General features: G+C 41.5%; 2 protein-coding genes and 1 long non-coding RNA gene across 5 annotated transcripts in view; 1 reads left to right on the forward strand and 2 right to left on the reverse strand.

Annotated features, from left to right (window-relative positions):
• The first annotated feature begins 12 nt into the window (after window positions 1-12).
• Window positions 13-10,297, forward strand: LOC132653654 (uncharacterized). Its single transcript, XR_009591429.1, has 3 exons — window positions 13-145; window positions 3,498-4,016; window positions 10,163-10,297. It is a non-coding gene; the product is annotated as an uncharacterized LOC132653654 (long non-coding RNA).
• Window positions 2,201-3,929, reverse strand: Mrps16 (mitochondrial ribosomal protein S16). Of its 2 annotated transcripts, XM_021643012.2 has the most exons (4): window positions 3,790-3,830; window positions 3,492-3,590; window positions 2,998-3,258; window positions 2,201-2,420 (listed from the first exon to the last, which is right to left on the reverse strand). In XM_021643012.2, the coding sequence occupies exons 2-4, from the start codon at window positions 3,559-3,561 to the stop codon at window positions 2,293-2,295; spliced, it is 459 nt and encodes a 152-aa protein (XP_021498687.1). In that variant the 5' UTR covers window positions 3,562-3,590; window positions 3,790-3,830; the 3' UTR covers window positions 2,201-2,292. The 2 variants fall into 2 exon arrangements, with proteins under 2 accessions (XP_021498687.1, XP_021498688.1); XM_021643013.2 differs by lacking the exon at window positions 3,492-3,590 and having other exon boundaries at window positions 3,790-3,929.
• The window catches only part of Cfap70 (cilia and flagella associated protein 70), a 55,238-nt gene continuing 33,740 nt past the window's right edge, over window positions 4,498-25,995 (reverse strand). The window contains exons 15-28 of one of the 2 annotated variants that reach the window (XM_021643007.2): window positions 24,074-24,205; window positions 20,024-20,149; window positions 17,629-17,762; window positions 17,392-17,507; window positions 16,996-17,208; window positions 13,385-13,453; window positions 12,725-12,883; window positions 11,859-11,980; window positions 10,902-11,054; window positions 10,148-10,309; window positions 8,285-8,374; window positions 5,634-5,735; window positions 5,368-5,415; window positions 4,498-5,118 (exon numbers count right to left, since the gene is read on the reverse strand). In XM_021643007.2, coding sequence (XP_021498682.1) covers window positions 5,038-5,118; window positions 5,368-5,415; window positions 5,634-5,735; window positions 8,285-8,374; window positions 10,148-10,309; window positions 10,902-11,054; window positions 11,859-11,980; window positions 12,725-12,883; window positions 13,385-13,453; window positions 16,996-17,208; window positions 17,392-17,507; window positions 17,629-17,762; window positions 20,024-20,149; window positions 24,074-24,205 — 1,707 coding nt within the window. In that variant the 3' untranslated portion in view covers window positions 4,498-5,037. The remainder of the gene's footprint in view (window positions 5,119-5,367; window positions 5,416-5,633; window positions 5,736-8,284; window positions 8,375-10,147; window positions 10,310-10,901; window positions 11,055-11,858; window positions 11,981-12,724; window positions 12,884-13,384; window positions 13,454-16,995; window positions 17,209-17,391; window positions 17,508-17,628; window positions 17,763-20,023; window positions 20,150-24,073; window positions 24,206-25,995) is intronic. The other variant, XM_021643008.2, reaches the window with a different exon arrangement.

Genomic DNA, 25,995 nt, shown 5'->3' on the forward strand with positions numbered 1-25,995 from the left:
GTATGTAACAGACCGAAAGTTTTCCCAATAGAAGGCGGTTCCTTGGGCAGGCGAGGATACGCAACAGGTTGGAGCACTTGCAGCCATACCTGACGAGCTCTGGGACAAACAGGGTTGAACCAACACACACTCACTGTCATACAAAGTAAGTTAAATATAATACAAGTGCTCATGTAGCAGCGTTGGGAAATTTAACATGCTCAACCTAAAGGTTAATGTGTGTGTGTGTTCAAAGGAGATCTTCAAAGCAGTACAGGCTTAAATGACTTCTGGGAAGAATCCCTCAGTCTCTGCAGGAAAAAAACCTATATCCAACAAAATGCAGAAAACTTTAAGAATACTTTTTATCCCTTAGGATGTATATCTTTGACAGCACAAAATTAATCCCACTCATCTGCTCCAGTCACTTTACACTCAACCTCCCATTTTAAACAAAGCTAAAGTCAGTCCCTGTCCATCTGTCTGAGTCCCCTCATAACTGAAAGAAAACCAGCAGCCACAACCTCAGAATGTGCATTAGCTAGTAACTAAACTATTCTCAGAATCCAGATAAGACAGGCCAGGGCACTAGCAGGCCTTCGAGGCTTCTCTATAAACTCCCAGTACCTTAGGCTTACTGTATTAATTAAAACATGTGACAACATGTGAGCCATGCCTACAGTTGTAGAATCCTGTTGTGGTGGGACAGGTGTTAGATTTTATTTCATACAGCCTATCATTTACATACCAAACTCAAGATACCTAAACACAACTCTATCACTGACTTTCTTCTGTGTATATGTATGTGTGCACACTCCTGAGTTAAAGCGGGCATGTTCACACATGTGGAGGCCAGAGAACAGTCTTAGCTGTCAGTCTTTGCTTTCTATCTCATCTGAGACAGGGTGTCTTGGGTTGTTTTTCCACTGTGCACACCAACTGGCCTGTGAGTGTCTGAGGATTCCTTTGTCTTTCCCTCCCATGTCCCTGTAGGATGCTATTGCAGATTCTTTGTTTCCTGTCCAGCTGTTACGTGTTCTAAGGACTCAGCATCTCAGAACTGCATGGTAAAGCACTTTTAACCCCTGAGCCATCTCCTGGACCTCTATCACTGACATTTAAAGTAGACGTTGGAGTCAGTGCTGATGGTGTGCACCTTTAATCCCAGCATTCAGGAGGCAGAGGCTGGTGGATCTCTCTGTAAGTTCGAAACCAGCCTGATCTACAAATCGAATCCAGGACAGCCAAGGCTCTGTTATATTGAGAAACCCTGTTATATTGAGAAACCCTGTCTCAAAAAAAAAAAAAAAAAACAAAAAAAAAAACAAAAAAACAAACAAACAAAAAACACTAGGTAGAGACAGGTGAATCTCTCTGGTTCAAGGCCAGCCTGGTATAGAAAGGCATTTTCTTCTTTTTCTTTACAATTAAAAACATTTTCAAACCGTACTTGATAAAAACCTGAAGAAAGACATTGACACAAGACAGCCTGGGCTATTACACAGAGAAACGCATCTCAGAAAAACAAAAACAAAGGTGGGTGCATGCCTGTGATCCCAGCACTATGGGAGGCAGAGGAAGGCGGATCTCTGTGAGTTCAAGGCCAGCCTAGTCTACAAAATCAGTCCAGGTTAGCCAAGGCTATGTAAAGACATCCTGTCTCTAAAAAAACAAACAAAAACCAAAAAGCTCCAAAGCAACTTTTACAACCATCTTTGTAAACCTGAGATCATGAGTCAAGAGAACAATATAAATCCCACTAATACAAAGAATAAACAAGGCAACTGTCTTCTTGAGCTTTTGGGATGGTCCCAAGTGATTAACGAAATATTTGGACCAGGTATAGTATATGTACCTGTAAATCCCAGCACTCAGAAGACAGTCAAGAGGAAAGCTGAAAGTTCAAGGTCAGTCTGGTCTATATATCACACACAACAAGCTCCACAACAGCCAAGGTTGCAGAGCAAGAACCTGTCTTAAAACATTTGAATGGGCCAAGCACATTTCTGGTTGAGGGCTTTGAAGCAGGAAAGTACTGGATGACTGCAGATTGTAAAGTTGCCCATGTGAACAGGGTTTAACTCAAAGCCCAACCCTCCCTGTACCCATTGACTGTCACAAGATAAGGAAAGCCGAGCAGGTATCTACACCCAGTTCTAAACATCAGACATAAACAAATTTCTGCCTGAAACCTGCTCAGGCTATGCTGGAAGATCGTGGCTAGGAAAACTCCATTTATTGATCCTCAAACCCAACACAAAACTCTACTGGATAGTTGTGCAGGCCCTTCAGCTGTGTTCACTCAAGTCAGCTCTATTCTGTTTCTCCGGGCTCTGATTCTGCTTTCTGAGACGCTAAGAGGACTTCCCGTGCTCTCTTCCGCCGAAGTCTCTCAGCATTGGTGATTATCATCGGATGCAGGGGGTAAAAGCCAGAAAGACCTAAAAAGCAACAGGATTTTTGTTAAAATATTGCACATGCCAATGCTTTGCAGAAGTCTGCTTTCCAGAACTAAAATCCAATACCTGAACCACAGTATACACAAGAAATAGGCTCCTGGCTTGCCAATTTTTTGCACAAAATCCCAGTCACCTGGAGCCTTTTTTTTTTATAAACACATTGTTACCATTTTTTTTTTATTATGTATACAATGTTCTGCCTCCATGCACACCTGAACACCAAAAGGACATCATATCTCATTATAGATGGTTGTGAGCCACCATGTGGTTGCTGGGAATTGAACTCAGGACCTCTGGAAGAGCAAGCAGTGCTCTTCACCTCTGAGCCATCTCTCCAGCCCCCCACCTGGAGCCTTTTAAAGGAGTACATAAATGTGTGTGTTGGGGCGGGGGTGGGGGGAGGGAGAATATCCAGATTTAAAAATGGCAATTACATCACTTCAACCTTCCACTCCTGTCCAGAGCAGCCGCGAGGGAATGAAAATCATTCTTTTCCATTATCCTAGAGTTGGCCCCTGTATGAAATCTCTTAAATTATCTAGGCTCAGAGATAGTTTACCCAGAAGTTTCTCCATAGGCTTGGAGAGCTGAGCTCCACAGCCAATCCAATGGCGAATCCGGTCCAGGTTGAGGGCAACCAGTTTTTCTCCGTTAGTGTTGGGCAGTGGATCGTAGGAGCCCAGCTGCTCCACAAAGCGGCCATCCCTGGCACACTTGTTGTAAGCAGCCACAATGCGATAAAAAGGCCTGTTGGTGCAGCCACCCAAAGCAAGGCGTATGGTTACGTGGCCTCCATGGTAGGCTTTGCAGAAAAAGGTTGCTGTAGAGAAATAACTGGTTAGGACGCAAAAACAGAGGACTCAAAATAGGTCCTATAAAGTAAAGGCACAATTCCTCCTTCTACTGCAGTGTTCTCACTTCCAATCTATTCCATCCGGCTTAGGTACCATCTTGTCTGTGAAACTCCCTTTAACCACTCCAGACAGGACATATCTTTTTCCTAAGTCCGCGTAACACAGACCTGCCATTTGCTAAGCTGTGACCTTGTCATACCTTTAGGTGCTTCGTCTGCAAAACGGTTTCTACGATTTTGTGGTAAAAACTGAGAAGAGAGGCTGAGCATGGTGGCGCACACCTTTGATCACAGCATATCTGGGAGGCAGAGGCAAATGGATGTCTAAGTTCGAAGCCAGCCTGTCTTTACCAGTTCCAGGCCAGCCAAGACTACACGATGAGACCCTGCCTAAAAGCAAAACAGTAGACTGAGAAGAGGCTCGGCTGTAAGGCAATACGGCCGCGCCTAGCCCGGGCCGCCTCAGCCTGCACCCGCCCTGAAGCCCCGTGCACTCACTGAGGTGAACCATGGTGCAGCGGCGTGCGGCTCTCCGGCTGTCCCCCCGCACAAACAAACCCCTCCGAGCCTGAAGCCTGAAAGAGCGCCCTCAAAGGGCCGCGCACACACACACCGGAGGGCCCTTGCGGAAGCGGCCGGCCGCTCGCCCCGCCCCTTCCGATTTCTCTTCCTCTGCATGCCGGAAAGCAACAAGGCTCCGGGGTCTGTCGACTGCTGCGGAAGAGGTGTGTGTGTGTGCATGGGGTAGCTGGATGTGTTTAGCTTGAGCTACTGTGGCGGCGGAGTGTGTTGCGAGACTGCCGGGCCCTGTCTGCAGGGGTGCTAAGTGGTCTGCAAACACGTCGGTTCTGCAGCGGTCCCACGCCGATTAGGGTGGAAGAGCACTGACCTTGGCGCCCTTGACTTGATGGGCGGGCGAAAATGAAGCTGCCCCTTCCTGGAAAGACATCATAAAGCACTGGGCGAGGATTAAAAATAACTAGCTTATCCTCAGTTTATTAATGACTCTAACTTTTCTCTCGTATTCTCCCAAGAATCGCTCCATTAAAAAATGAGAGTGGGGGAGTCGCTTTTATTTTCGCGTTTACTATATAACATGCTCCGAAAAGTTAGGGGTATGATTTCTTTGTCTTCTTTAAGACCTGAATTACGACTTCACTAAGTTTTACGTCGCTGATTACATAGCTTTGTGTAAAAGCCGCCCTCCTGACTTAAATCCATGTAGATAACGCTGGTTGAGTTAAAGAAATTAGTACCTCCATCCTGAGCAAAGGCCTCTTTTTTAGCTATTCCAAAAGGCTTAGCTCCCAGAATATCCTCTGCTCCCTTATCGAGTGACACAACATACCGATATTTGAAGATGGTGCCCTAATTGCCAAGCCCCAGAAACTAAAGCTGGTCAAGAACTTTGGCAGTTGACCACCTCCAGGGATCACCTGCAGGATGATCTGATAAGCTTTCATCAGAAATTCTGATAGTCACACCATTATGCCATACATCTACCAACAAATAGTCTATTAATTGCATAATTATATAAGCACACATAAAATATAATCTGCCAGGTAAGACTTCAGAAACACTGGATAGATTTTCAGTTGTTTTTTTTTTTTTTTTTAATTTTTTATTGTGATCTGATTTACCGTCAACAGCTAATGGGGGGGGCGGAAAGGGCAGGTTTCATCTGGTGACAGTTTTGGGGAAGAAAAGATGCTTGGGTCCCATATTAAATATCCAGTTGTATGGATGTCAGAATGATGGATCTCCAAAACCAACCATTTCCTGTACGCTGTGGATTTCTGCAAGCAGAGCCTCATTTTTCAGTTTCAGCTGCAGAAACAAGGCAGAGAAAGAAGTCAAATCCAACATACCATATGTATCTTTGAGGACCCCTAATTTATGAGGCTCCAAATTTGTGGGGGTGGAATGGGCCTTCCCTATATTCTGGACATCCTGGAAGCTCTCTTAAAGACTTAGAACGTATTGGTTCCAAGGGTGTGTGGTCCCTTGGTGAAAATTCATCAGGCACTGAGAGCTGTCACATCTGTACCGTCTTGGAAGACAGTGTCTGCCTCACACCTTTACTGTATACTTGTAAGCTTGCTCAGCTTCCAGTTGTCGTCCAACCTGAAAAAAAGCACAGCACATCTTTCATAGAAAATGTAAATAAATAACTAAGCACATTCCTTTCAAGGAGGGACTGCCCAAGATTGACATTTTCTTTGTCATCAGTACAATCACAAATCCAGGTATTATTTGTTAATGGCCAGCTTACATTTCTTTCTTACTTGGGCCTTCACCAATTCCTTGAAAGGGCTTTGTGAAGGGACAAAAGAAACACTTACTTTCAGGCAGACCAGAGCCAAATAGGCCCACACCTCAGCATTGTAGTTATTCAATGCGTTGGCTTCAGAGAGAGCGTCCTCAGCCTCGGTGAGCTCCTCCAGCTTGAGAGAGAAAGATGGGAGACATAGTCCAAAGTGGTTTTCACTTAAGCCAACTAGAGTCAGCTTAGGTGTCTCTCCTAGCTAACCAACAGATGTTCACGACCTATAATGGTGCTTTTCAAATAAAACCTAAAAATTCATCATTGTTTCTGAAATCATATGTAGAAGAATTTTAATTGAGAACATGGCGATTCTGGCAGGAGATCCCATCCAAAGGCCTCCTGTGTCTGTGTGATCCAGGAGACAGAGGCAAGCAGATCAGAGTTCAAGGCCAGCCTGGTATAGAGCAAGTTTCAGGAAAAGAAAAGTTTAGGTCTAGGACTGGTGGTACAAGCCTTTAATCCCAAACAATGAAGGTAAAGTTAGTTTGTAGATTCAAAGTGATGCCTAGTTGAGTGGCAGAAAAGGTGACGAATCAGAGAAGGAGTTGACAGAAAAGGATATTCCCAACTCTCTAGAGGAGAGAGGAAAGTGAAGCTATTTAAAGGGCAATGCACAGAGAGGAGGGAGTTTTCCTGGGAGAGTTTTACAGAGAGGTTGAATGAGAGAACAAGCTAGACACAGATGAAGACAGCACAAACTAGAGAATGAGGAAGAGCCAGAAGATTTCTAGAGTTAATTTAAGATGAACAGAGCAATTCGGGAGCCAAGATTGATTAAGTCAGCTGGGAGAGGAGTTTGAGCCAGAACAGCTGAGTTGAACCAGCCAGAGCTATTTAAGAACAAGAAAGAGTGAGCTTAACTAAGCAAGTCTCAGAGGCTGAAAACATTTTAGGCCTAGGTTACATTGTACAGAGACTAGAAGCTTCTAGGGCTAGGCCTAGGTTAGCAGACAAAGGCAGTAATCTGAGACAACAATTTCCTCAGGAAAATAAAAGTTCCTGTTACAGTCATATGTAGCATATATTTTATATGTTCTATATGATTAATAGACATTATTTGTGGTTGGAAATATGGTAGGTATATATCCTCCACATGATAAAGTAACTCTTCTTTTTTTTTACTTATTTTTGCTTTTAAATTATTTAGAGACTGGGTCTGCTTGTTAGTGAAACTCACAGGCTTGGCTTGTAACTCATGTATCCCAGGCTGTCCTTGAACTTGAAACTATTCCTCTGCCTCAGCCATCCAGGCATTGGGATTTTAGGCATGAGCCACCAGGCCTAGATTTTTTTTTTTTTTTTTTCAGTTTTAAACGGATAGCGAGGTTTTAAGCACATGAAAAGATGCCCAACCATGCCCATGTTTTGACTCACACTTTAGGTCTTTCAGAAATTGTATTCAGCCAGCCTACATTTGCTGTAGATGTGTTCTGTGCTCAGCAATATATCGAGGTTTTAAGCACATGAAAAGATGCTCAACCATGCCCATGTTTTGAATCACACTTTAGGTCTTTCAGAAATTGTATTCATCTACGTTTGCTGTAGATGTGTTCTGTGCTCAGCAATATACTTGATGCTGAGAATATAAATATGTATGTACATATACAGCTCTTGCCCTCAGAGACATCAGTGGTGGATATGTAAAAAATATGAGAAACAACATAAACAGTTCCATTACAAAATAAACATTTCTATAGTAAAAGCTCACTTATAATCTAGAGGTGAGTCAAAGAGAAATAGTAAGACTGAAGGATAGCCTCAGAGAAGAAACATCACAAAAATGGACTATGACAGATAACTAGAAGTTTGATAGATGTACAAGGTCAAGCGAGATAAAGGGACTAGCTACAAAGGTACAGGGTGTGATGGAGTACATCATGCACAGAAAACTATCTCTGTGTGTGTGTGTCCTTAGCTGGCCTGCTATGTAGACGAGGCTGGCCTTAGCTTCATAGAGAACCACTTGCCTCTGCCTCCTGAATGATGGGAACAAAGGCATGTTTACAGCTCTGAAAGTGCTGTCCCCAGCCTCAGGCAGGGACTCTGTGGCCCTCATGACTTTAGTAGAAAATGTCTGTAATCCCAGCATTGGTAGGTAAGGGAGAAAGGTCAAAAGTTCGATGTTACCTTTGGCTATATATTGAGTTTGAAACCACCTTGGGTATATGAGAACCCCATCTTTGGCACTAGGCAAGACAGTAATTTGATTCAAGTCTGAGCATGTTAACATATTTGCAGATGAGGTGTGCATGTCTAACATTTGCTTTAAAAGACTCTAGAGGGAAATGTTGAGGCAAAGATAAAGACAAAGATGAAGACCTAAAGTTAATGGCTGCCAAATCAGGGTAAAGTGGAAGGCATGTTGTGCTCTTTACAACTAAGGACATCAAACTGTCCTTGATAACAACAAACAAACAAAAACTAAAAGATAAACATTGACACTATGACTATTTGTGTGGCCTGGGAGTTCACTTCTGTCTCTTTACATCTCAGATTTCTCATGCTAGTCTTTTGCTCAAGGATATTTTATTTTTATAGTTCAGGCTCCAGTTAATGAATAACTTTGAAGAACAGTTTTTCTGTTAGGGCAGACTGCCATCCCACCATCATCACAAGACCCACAATATACTTGGAGGACCATGGGTAGCAAGCCCTCTGCTCTCTTACCCGGTAACAAGCAATTCCTAGTCCTAGCCAGGTAAGGCATGAAGGCGCTCTCTTACAGGCTTGCATGTAGGTACTCTTTGCCTTTTCATACTGTCAAAAGAAAGTACCGTTAAGCTTCAAACACTGTGTTACTAAGGTAACCACAAGCTTCTTGACAGTTTCACTCCAGAATAATCTGAAATTGAGTCCTTGGATGATATTTTCATGGATACTTTAAAGGAGCTGTTGTAAGAGGCCTGGGAGAGACTGGGAAGCCAAATGAAAAGGCAGGTTTCACCTGGGAGCAGATCAAGGCTGTGGGAGGGACTTACACTGGACATTCTGGGCAAGCACGGTGGTCATTTGAATTCTGTCTGGACTTTATGGAACATCCTTTCACTTAGAAGTGGGAGGAATGGCAGACACTGATCCTCTGGTCCCTCTGAGAACCTGTTCCACTATCAGAAGAGTCTTAAAGGTGCCATAGAGACACTTAGAGAAACACAAAAATCAAACTTTCTTCCAGATGCAATGCCTATATTCCCAGCTACTCAGCAGTTCTAAGAGCTGAGGCAAGAGGATTATTTGAGCCCAGAAGTTCAAGGACAGTCTTGTAACATAATAAGATACCATTTCTTTCCTTTTGGTGGGGGTGAAGATGAGAGAGGGTCTTTTATAGCCCAGACTGGCCTTGAACTTGCTGTGTAGCCCAGGATGGCCTTCAACAGCTTATTTTCCAACCTCTACCTCCTGAAAGCTGGCATTACAGGGATGAACTATCACACCCAGTTTTATGTGGTGCTGGGTATTAAGCCCAGGGCCACATTCCTGATAGACATGCCCTCAAACAACTGCACTATGCCCCTACTCCATCATCTGTTTTGTTGTTGTTTGTTTGTTTGTTTGTTTTGAGACAAGACCTCAGTATTTTCCCCAGGTTGGCTTAAAAGTTCTGGGCCAAGCCAGTCCTGAAACCTAAGCCTCCTGTGTGCTGGCACGATTGCCACACACTGGTGCATTCAGAAAACCCTCTCTCTTTCCAAAATGAAACTTCCAAAAGTAGTAGGACTCAGTGGCTTCTTTCTTGTGTCTAGAGCTGACCATGAGCATTCAGCCTAGGAACTGGTTGCCAAGTAACCATGAGGTCACTAGCTGCTTGAGGATGGCAGCTTGCAATGACATTAGAAAGAATATTTCTCCTTATTTGCTTCACTGCAACAGGGCTTCGATTTCTCTCTGGCCTGGATTAGCCTTTTCATGTTCATTGTCATGCATTGTAACTTTATGTTCCTTTTGGTTAATATGCTAAATAAAAACCTGACATTTAATGGTGAAGAAGGGAAAGGGAATGAAGACAAGTAAAACAGTCAGAATGCCTGTAGCAGAAGGTGACAATTAGGTGGTCCAGATGGTTTGTTCTCCCATTGTTTACTTTGCATGTATTTGAAGTTTTCTAAAATAGCAAGCCTACTCCCCCTCTCCTATTGTAAAATCCCTTGAGGCAATTCCTAAAAGACAGCAGAGGGACTTCTCATGTCAGCTTAGAGTGCCCTATAGGATGGAGCTAGCCTAAGTTAGGTTATACCTAATAATGCTCTGTGTTGACAAAGAGGTTTGGATGTGTATTGCTCTTAAGTCATTTTTTCTCCCTCTCCTCCCCAACTCACATTTAACTAAAGGGTGTGCTATTCTCTGTTTCTACTTAATAAACTTCCTGAATTTGCTTCATTCTGACTTGTCCTGAATTCTTTTCTGCAGTGTAGTAATGGAAGTGGCTTTACTTAAAATGAAGGTCCTTAATAAGGTAGAGGTGGAAGCAATGTGGGTGGCAGTGCAGAGCTACATTTCTCTGGACCATGGACCACTCCCTTAGCTCTCCCTTACCTCTTTCTCTTCCAGGTAGATGTGGCCCAGCCGTAGGAAGATGAAGTGCATCTCAGCAGCATCAACTACAAAACTAACAGTTCGCTCATAGCACGCCTTGGCTTCAGCATGATTTCCACTTAGAAAATAGAGATGGCCCTTCACACCCCAAACATTAGGGTTCTGAGGAAGCAGACAAAACACATGCAGGATGGTTTGGTATTTAAGTCCCTAATGAATTTTGTTGAACATTTACATTCAGATCAGTACATTTCTTTCCTTTTTTTTTTTTTTAATTTTTTTTTAAGAGCACATACACAGAAAGAACTTTTCTAGTCACACTAGGGATTATTTTCCTGGGAATGCCCTCATTCTTGTATTCCTCAAAGCCATTTTATCTTCAGGGTGAATATTAAGACCAACACTCAGCTATAATCAGGATGATTCTATTAGGAGCAAAGGGAAGTCTAAAAACTTGAAACAAGGAGCAACTCCTGCTAAATGACTGCCTTATCTATTCTTACCTTTTATAGAACTCATGATTACTTAAGAAAAACAAATACATGCCAGAAATCTCTCTGTGATATGGCACCATTACTTTATTTATTTCTTTTGAGGTGGAGTATCATCATGCTGCCTATTCTAACTTCAAACTCGTGGGCTCAAGCCCTCAAGCAGCTGAGACACACTATTGTGTCCTGCTTTCATCTCCATCTTAACAAAGACTGTACAGCCCTTCTCCCATCCAAAAGGCTTTATCTAGGAAAATCAGTACCAGATAGTCCATCTGGGCTGCTTGTTGGAGATACTCCTCTGTCTTGGCAAAGTCCTTCTTGAGAAGGTGTGTCTGGGCCAGAACCAAATAATATTCACAACTGGGTCCACCTTGAGGGCAGAGCAGCTCATGTGCCAGCACTCTGTGCACAAACTGCAAGGAATCCCAATGATAGAAAACATAAAAATGAGTTCCTTGTAATAGTCAAATAGCTTTCAGGAGGGAGGGAGTCTGGCTCCAATGGTCAACAGTGAGGGATGTCTTATAGAGTAAAATTATCATCTTCAGTGGCAAAGGGACAAGATAAAATCACAAACAGTACTTCATGTTCTAGTACAAGCTGCTCAGCCAGCAGACATCAGCATTTCCAAGTGAACACAGTGCAGTACTGTGCAGTGCAGGCCTGGTGGCCATTAGGCTGAGATTTAGACTATGTGTTGGGTGCAGGCAAAGGCACTTCATCATCCTTCCTGCTTACATGTGAAATAACAAGCCAAATGACCTGAGTTTGACCCCCTGAGCACACATAGTGGGAGGAGAAGGCTGACTTATGCAAGTCATCCTCTGACCTTACATGTATATGACCCCTCATAAATAGGTAAATGTGAAAATGTTCTAAAAAGAAAGTGGTCAGGCTACAGTAGGAGTCTGACTTCATTCTGAGGGTAGCAGACTTCTCATGAGGGCTGCTGAGAGCATGTGCAGAGAATGGTTGATGCTTGGATATTCCTTATTTGGTAAGAAATGCCCTTAAAGTACATCTGAGGAAACAGTGATAGAGCTCAGTGGTGGAATGTGTGTTTAGCATGTGGGAGTCTCCAGGCTCAATCCCCAGCACCAAGAAAGTATGTTTGGTTTCTGCTTCACACACATTTAAGCTTGCAAGACACTGCTCTGGGTAGAATACATAGTTCACTGAAATCTTCCATCTGTGTGCCAGTTCCCAAACATTCTGACCTGTACAGCATTGACCTTCATCAAGAAGCGAATGGTCTCCATGAAGATTGTGGCAGGAGGTTGGGTGATAATATGAGGGGTATATTGATAAAAGGGTGATGAATCTTGACATTTTGATGTTTCTGGAAATAGATTAACAGGATAGAAGACCAGATGCAAATAAGATATACCAGAAGCTCAGACATATTAATGAGGTAGGGAGAATATTCTGATCTCAAATGAGATAAGCCAGAGATGAGACCAGAATCTGGAGAGCAATAGACTATTTCTAGTTATGCAGAAATCAAACTTAAAGGCTATCAAGGTAAATGTACTAGTGGTTCTAAGGCAAGTCACAACCAAATGAAAGGGCCTGGAGAGATGAATCAGTAAAGGCCCTGAGTTCTGACTACCATCACCCACTTAAAAAAAAAAAAAAAAAGCCACATGCAGGTGGCTGGAACCACTGGCAACATAAAACCAAGCAGATGCCTGTGCTCACTAGCCAGTCAGGGCAGCTGAGCCAATGAGGCATCTGGCCTCCACACATGCACACGCATGACACACACACAGAAAAACACACAATTAAGCAATTAATTTAAAGAAGTATTCAGACCTCCTTGGGTTTGAAACAACTTATATTCTGAAAATAATGACTCACTGGAAAATTATAATCCTGTTAGCTACTTCTGTGGACAAAATTTAAATCCATACTTATCAAAGGAGACTCAGCGTGGAATTTAGAATTCAGATCCTAGACTAATAGGAACTGTACTCAGTGTAACTTCAAACACATCAGGATCTTAACAATCATAATCCTAGGAGTCTTCGTGCTCATCTAGTTGGTTTGCACCCCTCTTTCAGGAGGAATACTGACTCCTACTTACCTTTTTTTGCTACTAGCTCCTTTAATAGCACATTGGATGGTTTCTGGGCAAGAGAAGACTCCTGAGGTTGTAAAGTCACTATTGGATCTTGTAACTCAGATTGTGCCTTCGACGATTCTTCAGTAAGCTCCTCTAGACTGGACAGCACAGTGCTTGGCCCTAAACAGATTAGATTTGATGAAAAGGAGCCTCCTCTTTCTGGCATTGAAAGGTAATAGGACAGAAGATGTATAAACAATAAGACAGACATCCCCTAAGCACTGCCTGAAGGAGCAGGCTATAGTGTGGACATCATGAATAGAGAGTAGCGTCCTCAGTCCCAGGTATCTAGATGGCACACAGCACACACACAAGTACTCTGCTAGATCCACAGCGGCAAGAGCCCACAGGAGAAGAAAGGTGCATCACACACAACAGGAAAGCCCTCACGGACAGGGTCTCCTCATCTTCCTCCGGTGCTCAGCAGGAAATGAGGACAGAAAAATAGTTGACAGAAGCAGACAAGGAACTGAACGAGTAAGATCTGGGAAGACAGGAACCCAGAGAGGAAAGGTGAGAGAAACAAACACGCCCCCCATAAAATACTTCCAACTTTGAAGAGAGGAAAAAAAAGAGACCACATCAGATACAAACAATCAAACGTAAAACAAACAAAAAAACCTTGGGGTGGGGGGTGCAGCTCGATATTGGGGTGAGCACTCATCAACTGGGAGCTCCTGGGTCTGATCCCTAAAATAACAACAACAAAGAAAAATCTCTTGGTAACTTCTATGAAGAAAATAACAACAACAACAAAAAAACAAACAAACAAACAAAAACAATAACTTCAGACACATAAGAGATAAAAGGGATTACACCAGAAACTGCAACATGACAAAGCTGAAAGTTTTAAGAGAAAAGGAGAAATTGTGACACTATTGGAAGAAATAAAGTGATAATGTAGGGCCGGAGAAGCGGCTCAGGGACGTGAAGCACGAGCTCCAGGAGTCCCTGAGCTTGGCTCCCAGAACCCACATGGCTCCCAGCTGCCTAGAACCTGCTCCGGGGCATCGGCTGCCTCCATACGCTCTTGCAGTAATGTGTAGGAGTCCCTCACCCAGACACAGGCACACACATAATTAAAAATAAAGCAAATAATTTAAAAAAGATATTGTAACATAAATACTGGGAGGGAAGAAGATAAAACTGTATTTATGGATGATATCAGTCATATATATGGTTGGTTGGTTGGTTGGGTTGGTTTGGTTTTTTTGAGACAGGGTTTCTCTGTGTAGCTCTGGCTGCCCTGGAACTCACTCTGTAGACCAGGCTGGCCTCAAACTCAGAAATCCACCTACCTCTGCCTTTCAAGTGCTATGATTAAAAGTGTGGGACACCACATGCAATTCATAGTCAAATTTTTAAGAAACAACAAAAATCATTAATTCATTAGTGGATAAAAAAGGAAAAAGGCTTCCACATTCAAGTTCAATAAAAGAGCTGGAGAGAAGGCTCACTGATTAAGAGCACAAGCTGCTCTTCCAGAGGTCCTAAGGTTCAATTCCAAGCACCCACATGACAGCTCACAACTGTCTATAACTCCTGTTCCAAGGGATCAGAAATTCTAACCCATATACACATGCAGGTAAAACACCGATGTACATAAAATAAAATTTAAAAAAAAGTTCAATAAAAATTATCTGGAATCAAGAAATAACTAAAAGTTTTTTTTTACTAAAAAGGGCCTCATTAGATAAAATGTTAAAATTTTAGTTAAAAACAAAGAAAAGAAATTACTAAATGGACATATCATTGCCACACAGGACAGAATAGACTAATATAAAAGTCTTAATTATCCCTCAGCTGATCTTTAATTTTTATATAGTTCAAATAAAAATTAGTCACATTTTTAAAATGCAGTTACTAAATTCACTATAAAATCCATGCAGACAAGTAAAGGTCCACACATGGCTAAGTGAGACAGTTACATGTGAGAACCTGATATGCTGGCTTTCAAGGCATACCCCAAAACCACAGCCATAAAAGACATGTGCAATGCTTTCATATCTGTATGTTTGTACATGACAGATGGGATGGAGTGAGAAGTTCAAAGTTTAGGAATGTATACTTTACCTCAAAGGGGGAAATAATGAGGTTAGTAGATATTGCTGAGAAAAATATATCCCTATCCAGACAAAAAAATAAAAATAAAATGGAATGCCCACAAAGCAGAATATTCTAAAATGGACTCTTTTAAAGATATACATGTGAGACACTTATAAAGTTAATTGAAGAAAATATTACACAAAGAAGAAAAAGATTCTAAAGCTACAGCCAGGTATGGTGCTGCTATGTTAAACCTTGTTGTGGTTTGAATAAAAATGGCCACCATAAGCCCATAGGGAGTGATACTCCTAGAAGGTGTGGCCCTGTTGGAGGAAGTGTGTCACTGGCTCTGGGGTCTCAGATGCTCAAGCCAGGTCCAGTGTCCCAGTCTCTTCCCACTGTCTGCTGATCTAGATGTACAACTCTGAACTCCTCCATGTTTCCCACCACAACAATAATGGACTAAACCTTCGAACTATAAGCCAACCCTAATTAAATGTTTTTCTTTATAAGAGTGGCCATTGCCATGGTGTCTCTTCACAGCAATAAAACCCCTGACTAAGATACCTGTCCTTAAAAATATTCCTAAACTTCAAAGACAAAGAACTATAAAGGAGATAGAACTGAAGCACACTGGGCTACCATACCCCATCTACAGCTGCAGAGCATTGTATTCATCAAGGATATTTACCAGGACAGACTATCTGTTGACTCGTGAAACAAATTTCTATTTTTTTTACGTGTTCAACTTAGAGAAGCTTCATTTTCCAGCCAGAATGAGATTACATTATAAATAAAAAGCAAGGATATATTAGAAAACCTCCAAATATTTAGAAAATAAAAACCATATTGCTAAATAATCCGTGGTCTCAGCTGGTGAATTTAGGTGTTTACAGGAGAAAGTGGAAGTTTATCTATGCAAAAATGTAGACCTAATGTCCTTAGTAGCTTTAGTTCAACAGCCCCAACATGAAAAGAACCAAACACGAAGCAACAGGTGCACAGGGATGAGCATGGGTCCTCTTTCCACTAGGATGCAGTGTAGCAGTAAAACGGGCAGCTGATACAATCAGTGCACCATGGTTAAATCTCAAAATAAGTATGTGTGGTTACAACAAGTCAGACCAAAAAGCACACACTATTTAACTCTAGAAGTTTTAAAGACATTTAGTACATTTCTAGAATTCTAAAACTCAAAAACCAACAAATGTGGGCTGGTTATATGGCTCAGCACATAAAGGTGCCTGCACCAAGCCTGAGGGCCTGAGTTCCATACCAGGAACCCACATGGTAGAAGGACAGATCCCCAAGGCTGTCCTCTGACCACTACCTGAGTACCTATCGACCCAATAGATGAAACTTTAATTTTTTTAAATGCAAATTCCTCTATAATGAGAGCTGGTCAGTGGTTATCTAGAAATGAAGGCAGATGAAAGGCATCAAACTGAGCATGAACACAAGTCATTACCTTCATTGTGGTGGTGTTTTCATCAGCGCTTACTAAACGAACCTTAAATGTGTGTGGTTTACGAAATTTCAACTGAAATTTTCTTAGGCAACTTTAAAATTTAAATGTACACAGAATAACAGTGCATGTATATGCAAGAAATACACAAGCAAAGACATGTATAAGGAGACAGAGCAGAGTGATTAGGACCACTTCCTGCTCTTGCAGAGGACCCAGGGTTAGTTCTTGGCACCTACAGCTGCCAGCAACCGATGGTCTGTAACTCCAGCTCCATCCAGCGCATCTGAAATCTGTGGGTACCTGCTGAATGATGCAGATACTGATAAGCAGGCACAAATATATTTATAAAATAAATCAGTCAAAAAATCTTTAAAATGTACAGAAATAGAGAATGGGGAAGGGAAATGGATTGGGTGAATAAATGCATTTAAAAATTACATAGTAAGGAGCAAAGGACAGAAGAAAAACATTTCAATGTATTCAGAATGAGACCTGTGTTTAAGGAATACTTAAAAGGAGTACTGATATAAAAATCAACAGCAACCGGTGCTTCAGTGCAGACCCCAGGTGATGATTTATTACTAAGCGAGGTGTTTTTCCTGATAGTGCTGAAAGAGCTAAAACTTTCATTAATTTGTTGAGCAAATACTGACTTGATGCCTACATCGTGCCAGCTCCTATTCCTTAGGTCGGTAAGCTTCTCATAGCCACTTCCCACCTGGTATGCCTTCTGCTTTCATGGCTGTGATAGACTCGTGGATGGCTGCCCAGGAGCCAAAATGGGGCTCTATTTTCAGTTCTTCATCGATATTCTCTATGGTAGCAGTTTTCTTTAGCTTTGTTTGGACATGTCGTGCCTGAAGCTGTTTGAAGGCCTCATGAAATGCCATTTCCATTCGAATATCATTATTTTGAATTTCATAGAACAACCCTGAGGAAATAAAGAAGCCAAGATATAGGGCTGATCTCCCACCATCGTAGATGAGAACACATACACTTTACTTCTCTCTGCCATGTTTGTTTTACTAGAGTTTAAAAACCACATGCTCAGTGAACTTGGGGGAAAAGTGAAGAGGGGAAAAGTCCACATCCACATCACAGGGAAACACTGTACCGAGTAAAGTCCAGGCAATAACATTGGTAGGTTCCAAGCATGTAGCATCCTCAAAGAAAATTTCTGCTTGCTCATAGTTCTCCATCATAACAGCCATGACGCCACACAGCAACAAGCTGAGAAGAGACTCAGGAGCATGGTTAGCAGTCTGGCCCTATGTCACTTTAATGGAACAAAGACAATCTTGTGTTCAGCTAGTAGTACATAGCAGATTGACTATTTCTCTTTCTCCTCTACCTGTGAATATGATTCTCATTCAGGGAAAGGGCTTTCCGGAAACACTCCTGTGCTTTGATGTTGTCTTCAATAAGGAGGCAGAAGGCACCGTAATCCAGCCAGTGATCCAGGTTCTGGGGCTCTCGGACCAACCTCTAGGTATACAAAGTATTGGGAGGGACAGGGTTATTGCAACGCCACATCCTACTTTTTGTGCTTATAACACAGTAAGGGCCCCATAATAACATACATTCTATGAAAACCAAAAACATTACTTTTCTTTTGCTTATACAGGACCCAGATGACTAAAGTACTGTTCTAGCTTTCAGTATATAGTCAAAAAAAGTGTTAACATGACTTTAAAAAAAACTGAATCCTTGTTGGGGGTTGGTCTGGTATTCCGTGTATTCAGATGCTAAATTCTAGCCCCAAGATCTGGTTATAGTCTAGACTAGTGCATTCTTACATATATCAAATAATGTTGTGTAAACTTTGCTCCAAATATCTCTGATTGGCTAATAAAGGCTGGACAGCCTGTAGCTGGACAGAAGAGAGATAGGGACCTCAGGTAGGGACCACAAGGCAAGGAGAGGAGGAAAAAGAAAGGAAGAAGATGGAGAGATATGATGTGGCCTGATCCAACCTAGACAGGATGAGTATTGGCAAGTAGCTTGGCTGGGAGGTAGCTAAACTAGCTTAAAAATTAGTATAAATTGTACCTGCTCAGTTATTATGCTAAATAATAAATAAATTAATAAATTAATAGGTCTCTATCTAAATTATTTGGGAGCTAGCCAAGTAATAGAAAAGCCCTCTAGAACTAAATAAATATTCTATAACAAATCCTTGAGAGATTTATTCCTAAACTCAACCAATATTTTAGGAACTAAGGACTCTATTGCATCAGCCATAGGCAATAATTACCGCCATAATCTTGAGATGGCAAACATACAAAATCATCTGTAAATCTAAGAAAAAGGATGCTTCGTGTAAATGAAAACTACAAACATGGTTTAAAGAAGTTAGCCAAGCATATTAGCTCATTCCTTTAATCCCAGCATTTGGGAGGCAGAGGCAGGCAGATCTCTGTGAGTTAGAGTTCCAGGACATCCAAGGCTACATGGTGAAACACTGTCTCCAAAAACCAAGCCAAACCAACAAACAACAACAACAAACAAAACAAAACAAAAAAGAAAAATAAAATTAAAAAAAAACACGAATTAATGCAAAGATACACTAAATTCAGGTTAGGATGGGAAAGATTTAGTGTTGTTAAGATGTCAGTGCTGCCAAGAGTAACCTACATATAAGGTTAATCCTTATCAAAATCCTTAAAAAGTTAAATGTAGGATAACTATATAGCCAGCAATTCCACTCTTAGGCATACACAAAATAATTAAAACAGATACTAAATACTTTCACAGAAATGTATTTTGAATCTTTTGTTCTGATTTGGTCTTTTTCTCTTTCTTTATTTCTTTCTTTCCTTCTTTTTTTTTCTTTTTTCTTTTTGGTTTTTTGAGACAGGGTTTCTCTGTGTACCCTTGGCTGTTCTGGACTCACTTTGTAGACCATGCTAGCCTAGAACTCACAGGGATCCTCCTGCCTCTGCCTCTCTGAGTGCTGGGATCAAAGGTGTATGCTACCACTCAGGGCTTGTTTTTGTTTTTTTCAAGACAGAGTCTCACAATATAGCTCTGGCTCTCTGGAACTCACTGTAGATCAGGCTGGCCTCGAACTCACAGAGATCAACCTGCCTCTACCTCATGAGTACTGGGATTAAAGGGGTACACCACTACACCCAGCTTCATTTTGAGTCTTAGATACTGGATACAAGTTGCTTTTAAAAATATATGTTCTACATATAATTTCTCCTACTCTGTACTTTCATAGCCCTGGCTAGCCTGGAACTTGTTATATAGCCCAAGCTGGCTTCCAGTTTATGGTAATCTTCCTGCCTCTGCCTTCCAGTGCTGGGATGGCAGACATCACTTTTCCCTGTGACCTTCTGTCCTTTGGTTTTCTGCAAAGAAACTCTCTACACGCCTCTTGGTCAAAGAGATTCTTCTCCAATGTCTCCTACGAACTTTCCTATCTTTCTGTCCTACTTATCTGTGTCTATACTTTGAATAATCAATTTTAATGTTAATTTTTTAAAAAAACCCTACAATTTGGTGGGTGGTGGCAAGAGCAGCTGGGGCAGTACAGGCCTTTAATCCCAACACTCAGGAGGCAGAGGCAGGCAGATCTCTGAGTGAGTTCCAGGACAGCCAGGGCCACACAGAAAAACCCTTTTGTTTTGAAAAAGCAAAACAAACCAACCAAACAAGTAACCCTATAAACAGACAAACAAAAAAAACTACAATTTTACACAGAATCATAAATAATAACAACAATCCCTGAGATGTTCAATTACCTCTTCATAATATACTGCTGCCATTTCAAAGTTCTCATTGACTTCTGCCTCAAATGCGAAGAGTCGAAGCTGTTCCGTGCTTATTTCAATTGTTGGGATAGGGCCTTGGATGTCATCTGGCATGGACTTATCATTGAGATTGTAAACAAACAAAATCAACAATTATATGTGGAGATGCTTGTGAGAATAAACTGGACATGAGATCAGTCATAACATAAATGAGACTACTCTGTGTGTGTGTGTGCGTGCACACACATTCATGTATGAGGGAAAAAGAGTGTGCTTGTCTTGAATTTACTCTATGGACCATGCAGTCCTTTAACTTTAAATCTCCATGCCTCAGCTTTCTGAGTAACTGGTATTTTGTATCTTAGCTACAGGGCTAGGTCCCAACATTTCAATAAGGACTTATTTCATAGAAAGGCTAAGCTAACAATAGCAGGTACTTGGGAGGTAGAGGCAGAAGGCCATCTATGGCCAGGTAGGAAGTTCAGGACTAGCCTAGATTATGTGAAAAGTTATCAAAAGGAAGGAAGAGAAGAGAAGTCATTTAGGCAAGCAACCTTAATTATTTAAATGTATTGGAGACTGAACCTAGGACCTTGCATATGCCAGGCAAATGCTCTGAGCTATAGTCCCAGTCTAAACCCACAACTTTTTAACAAACATTTTAAAATAATTTATTTTTTAGTGTTTTGCCTGCATATTTGTCTGTGTAAGGGTTAGGGACAATTGTGAGTTGCCATGTGGGTATTGGGAATTAAACTTGGGTCCTTTGAAAAAGCAGCAAGTGCTCTTAACTGCTGATCCATCTCTCCAACTCCTAAACCCTCAACTTTTAACTCCCCATCTAAAACTGTTTGTATCTGTAGCTCTGTCCTTTTGATCTCAGATGAACTTTTTTTGTTTTGTTTTGTTTTTTGTTTTGTTTTTGTTTTTGTTTTTGTTTTTCCTTTTCAAGGCTAATCTTCCATTCAAACCTTGGTTCTTTCACAGTCGTCTACATGGGGCTTCCTAACAATAGTTCCCTCCCTTTACTTAATCAACTTGTTTATTTTCATTGAAACAGGCTCTCACACTAAGAAAATCTGAAAATCTCACACCATGAAAATCTGAAATGCACAATATAGCCCAGGCAAGCTTAGAACTCACTATGAAGCCCAAGCTGGCCTCCACATCCTGGCCATTCTCCTGCTTCAATCAGCTTCTTGAGTGCTGGTCTTCTAAGCGTGAGTCCACACCCCTCCTTTGCTTGGTTTTAACTTTTCCACTTTGCTCACTTCATTTACCAACTCTGTATTCCTGCTCTCCTTACAGAGAACAGCACTGTAATTTCTAGATGCTATTCTACCTTGTCCAGCTTCTTGAATGTATATTGTTTCCTAGCAACATATTTACTCTCAATTAATTTGTTTGAAATTATATTTAAAATTTAAACTTAAAATTCCCATTTAAAGTTCAACAATAACCTCCTTATTTGTCAAAATCCAACAAAAATTGTCAAATCCAACAAAATCCTCCAGATTTGTTTTTCCTGAATTCCTAAGCATTGGACAATGTAGATCTGTCTTTTTAATTCTTTCTTCTTGCGCTGGGAACTTCACACTCTCTTGCTTGGCCACATGGTCTCTAGTTCAGACTGCTCTCTCTCAAGCAAAGACCCACCGGTGCTGATGTTCAAGACCCAACCCAGTCCCACTTGCACCCCCAAATCTACTCATGCTCTTTTCTTGGCCACCAGTAGCTCAGTCACTGAGCCTTAAGCTTAAGAACACTTGACTCAGAGCTGGAGAAATGGCTTAGCTGTTCTTGCAGAGGGACCTGGGTTCAGTTCCCAGCACACACATGGTTGTAGCTCACAACTGCCTCTCCCTCAGCTCTTGATGCCCTCTTGTAGCCTCCTTGGGCACTGAATGTACACAGTGCATATACATACATGCAGGCAAGACATTTACACATATAAAATGAAAATAAACAAATCATTAAGAATCCTTGACTCTTCTCCCCTTAGTATGTAATAACCAGACAGTATCAACAAAGTCACCTTGAATCCAGCTCCTGTAACTGCTATGAGAGTGCTTTTCTGTAAAATATTAATCTAATCAAACTATAGCCCAGTATGAGTTATTCAACTCATTGTTCCTATTAACAGGAAAAAGGAAACACTTAAAATTTATATATATATATATATATATATATATATATATATATATATATATATAATGTGAATGGGTGTTTCACCTCCTAATGTCTGTGTGTATTGTGCATTCCTGGTGCCCATGGACTCCAGAAGAGGGTGTCAGATCTCCATAGAACTGAAATTACAGGTGGTTGTTAGCCACCATATAGGTGCTAGAAATTAAACCCAAGTCCTCTGGAGGAGCATCTAAGTCAACACTTGCTGAGCCATTCCTGTGACCTTGCAATTTTTCTTTGTGTAGCACTCAAGGTCTTCCCTCCGCACTCCTGAAACCCTTATCAGGAATGGATCCCCACCTTCAAGTTCTGCTTCTTCAATGTCTATGCCATATTCTTGAGTCCCTCAGTCTTGTGGTGTCCCTGGTGACTCAATGTTCGAGACACCCACCTGGAGATGTTTGCAGCCTCGAGGGCCCAGCTCAAGGCACAGCTCCTTCACGAAGCCTTCCTGGAAGGTCCCAGCATCATACAGAGCTCTGATCTGCCTCTGTAGAGATGTGCCTCTGTCACAGCACTTACCTCATTTGTGTTTCAAGTCTGTCTCCTTTACCAGACAGAAGTTCTTTGGGGACAGAAGGCGGCAGCAATTCCCATCTCAATATGTCAATAGTCAAGAGCTTTCCAAACCAATTATATACATTACCATGTCTATGTCCAAGCAGGACTGATCTTTAATCCTATACTACTCGCCTGTCTTACTATTCCAAGAAGACTGAATCATGTGAAAGGAAAGAAAAACAGCAGTGAAGAAAGAAAACAGGCCAGACAGAGGCTATGAGGTGGCATGGCTGGTCAGGCACTCTCCAGTGCACAATAAGATTTGATTTTGTCCCAAGTAACAACTAACTACAAGCAGGAATATATAAAAGCAGGCAAGATGCAAACTTTACAAATATAGGCACAAACAGATGAGTGGGTAGAAAGCCTCCTCAGTATTAAAATGCATGTTTTGAGCTGGCAAGACAGCTGAGTGTGTAAAAGAGGCTGCTGCCAATCCTAATGACCTAATGACCACCAATCCTAATGGTGGGAGGAGGACAGTGACATGTGCACCATGGCATAAACACACACAAAATAAATAAAAATGTAATTTAAAATGTTAAAAGCAGGCTGGAGAGATGGCTCAGAGGTTAAGAGCACTGGCTGCTCTTCCAGAGATCCTGAGTTCAATTCCTAGCAACCACATGGTGGCTCACAACCATCTATGATAATATCTGGTGCCTTCTCCTGGTGTGCAGACAGAACATTAAATAGATAATAAACAAATCTAAAAAATCTTTAAAGACGTATTTTAATTCCTACCGTCATCTTTACAGAAGCAGTTCAAACACACCTTTTCAAATACCCAAAACCATGGTTTTCCCTTATTTTTATTTATCCTGAAGAAAAATCGGGACTTGTGTACATTCACAAAATAATATTTTGTTTCATGATTTCCATAGCTTTTATTTAATAATTAAAATATTTTATTCTATTTATGTGTGTGTGTATTTTTTGGTGCATATATGTCTATACCTGAGGCCAGATGAAGGTTCAGATGCCCTAGAATTAGAATTACAGACAGTCATGAGATACCATGTGGGTGCTGGGAATCAAACTTGTGTTTTCTGGAAGAGCAACCAGTACTCTTAACTGCCAAGCCATCTCTCCAGCTACAGAACTAATTTTTCTTGGACACTGAAAGAGTATGTCCCTTCTCCTCCAAATGTATTGTCAGTACCTGTACAGCACAGATGATTCCATCTGTATTTGTTGAATAAAGGAGGAAAGATAAGCAAAGAGGGAAGGTGTGTTTGGAAAGAAGCTCTGTAGCTCTCTGAGGGGCGTGGGCTCTCAGTGGTAAGCACCTACCTGGTTCAGAGCCACATGCATTTGATCTATCAAGAACACATAAAGCTCACTGATAAATGTCTGCAGCTCCTCCTGGCTTTCAAATGCTGTTGTCTTCAAGTACTTTTCTCTCACAATCTTTACCACAGCATGCTGCAAGACACAAATGCACATTCACTTTTGGCGATGTGCTTCAGCAGTGTACCAACACCCACGTTCCTTTTGGGCTCCTGATATTGGGCTCCTCAGAACCTCAAGGGATGGTCAGTTCCTCTCCTGCTAAACTGTGAGGCTATCAGCTCACTACCAGCTCCCCAGTCAACATATTGTGAATGAATTGATCTCTTTAAAGACACAGTCTCACTATGTAACCTAGGCTGGCCTAGAATGAATCATGTAGCCCACAGTGCTCTTGAACTCACATCTCCTTCCTCTGTCTCCTACATGCTAGTTTTGAGGACATGCGCCTCAAGCCTGGGCTAGTCAGATTCTTTTCTCAATCTTGCAGCACCACTAACAGGGTAAAGGCGGTACTCATATCATGTGAAGAGGGTCATGGAGTTGAAAAAAAAAAAAAAAAAACCTTTAGAGTAGGTTTGTGAATTGAATCTTTCCCAGAAGCCATGTGGGGTAAGGGAGAAAGGAAAAAGTAAGGTCTGAGGCTAGAGAATAAAATTCTGGTTTAAAGATTGTCACTGTACAGCCTCATGTATTTTGTTTGTTTGTTTGTTATTGTTTTATTTCTCAAGACAGGGTCTCACTATGTAGCCCTGGCTGTCCGGGACTCACTCTGTAGACCAGGCTGGCCTTGAACTCACAGAGCTCCTCCTGCCCCTGCCTCCAAGTGCTGGGATTAAAGACATGCACCACCACCACCTGCCATCATACATTCTATTTTGATTCCTCAGTTTCCTCCTTTGTTAAGTAAATACATAGTTCCAGTATTGCCATAACACTTTAGATGGCGATAGAGAACATGGACCAAGAAAAGAGAAGAAGCTTGAAATCTTACATAAAACTGCATGTGGTGGCACATGCCTATAAAGCCAGCAAATACTAAGATGACAAAGCCTAGAGAGAGCGCCATAATTCAAGACACCCATAGTCGTACAGACAGACTTTGCCTAAAAACAAACTTAGAAAAATAGAGTAGTCTTTCTGTAGCCACAGTTTCAGTTACCTGTGGTCAATTCCAGTTTGAAAACAAGTGAAAATTTTCAGAGAGAAACAATTCATAAGCTTTAGGTTGAGCTCTGTTCTGGGTAGATACAGAATTCTCACACTGTATCCAGTGCTTGGCTCTGAGAGCCCTCTGGTTGGCATTTCATACTGTGTAGGATACCAAGCACTAAGTATTCAGACATGTTGTTATCAGATTGACAGCCAAGGTACCATGACACGTATGTTCAACAGTCCCTACTGAATGTAATAAAGGCATCAAAGCACCAGCAATGAGTGATGCTAGCAGCTTGGCTATACCAAAGAGAAGCCATCAAGTGCTTCCTTAGGGTGAAAAAAAATCATAAGCAAAAATGTAGGAAAACAAACAAGGTTCAGTATCACCCACAGTTTTAAACTATTTACTTGTTTATTATATTTTGTGGATGGGTGTTTGCTGCATATGTGTCTGCACACCACATGTGTGCCTGATGCCCACAGAGGTCAGAAGAGAGCATCAGATTCCCTGCAATTGGAGTTATAGATGGTTGTGAGCCTCCACATGGGTACTGGAAACAAAACCTAGGTCCTCTGGAAGAGGAACCAGTGTTCTTAACTGCTAGGCTATCTCCACAGCAACTTACCCACAGTTCTGAGCTCCTAGTGGGGATCTTAGAACACATATAGCACAGATGTAGAGAGACTAATATAAATACATTACATGTTGGTACAGCCTAGCAGCTGCTGTTTTTTTTTTCTAAAGCCTTCATCATATTAATACTCAA

Source organism: Meriones unguiculatus, chromosome 4, assembly GCF_030254825.1.
Source record: "Meriones unguiculatus strain TT.TT164.6M chromosome 4, Bangor_MerUng_6.1, whole genome shotgun sequence".
NCBI lineage: Eukaryota > Metazoa > Chordata > Mammalia > Rodentia > Muridae > Meriones > Meriones unguiculatus.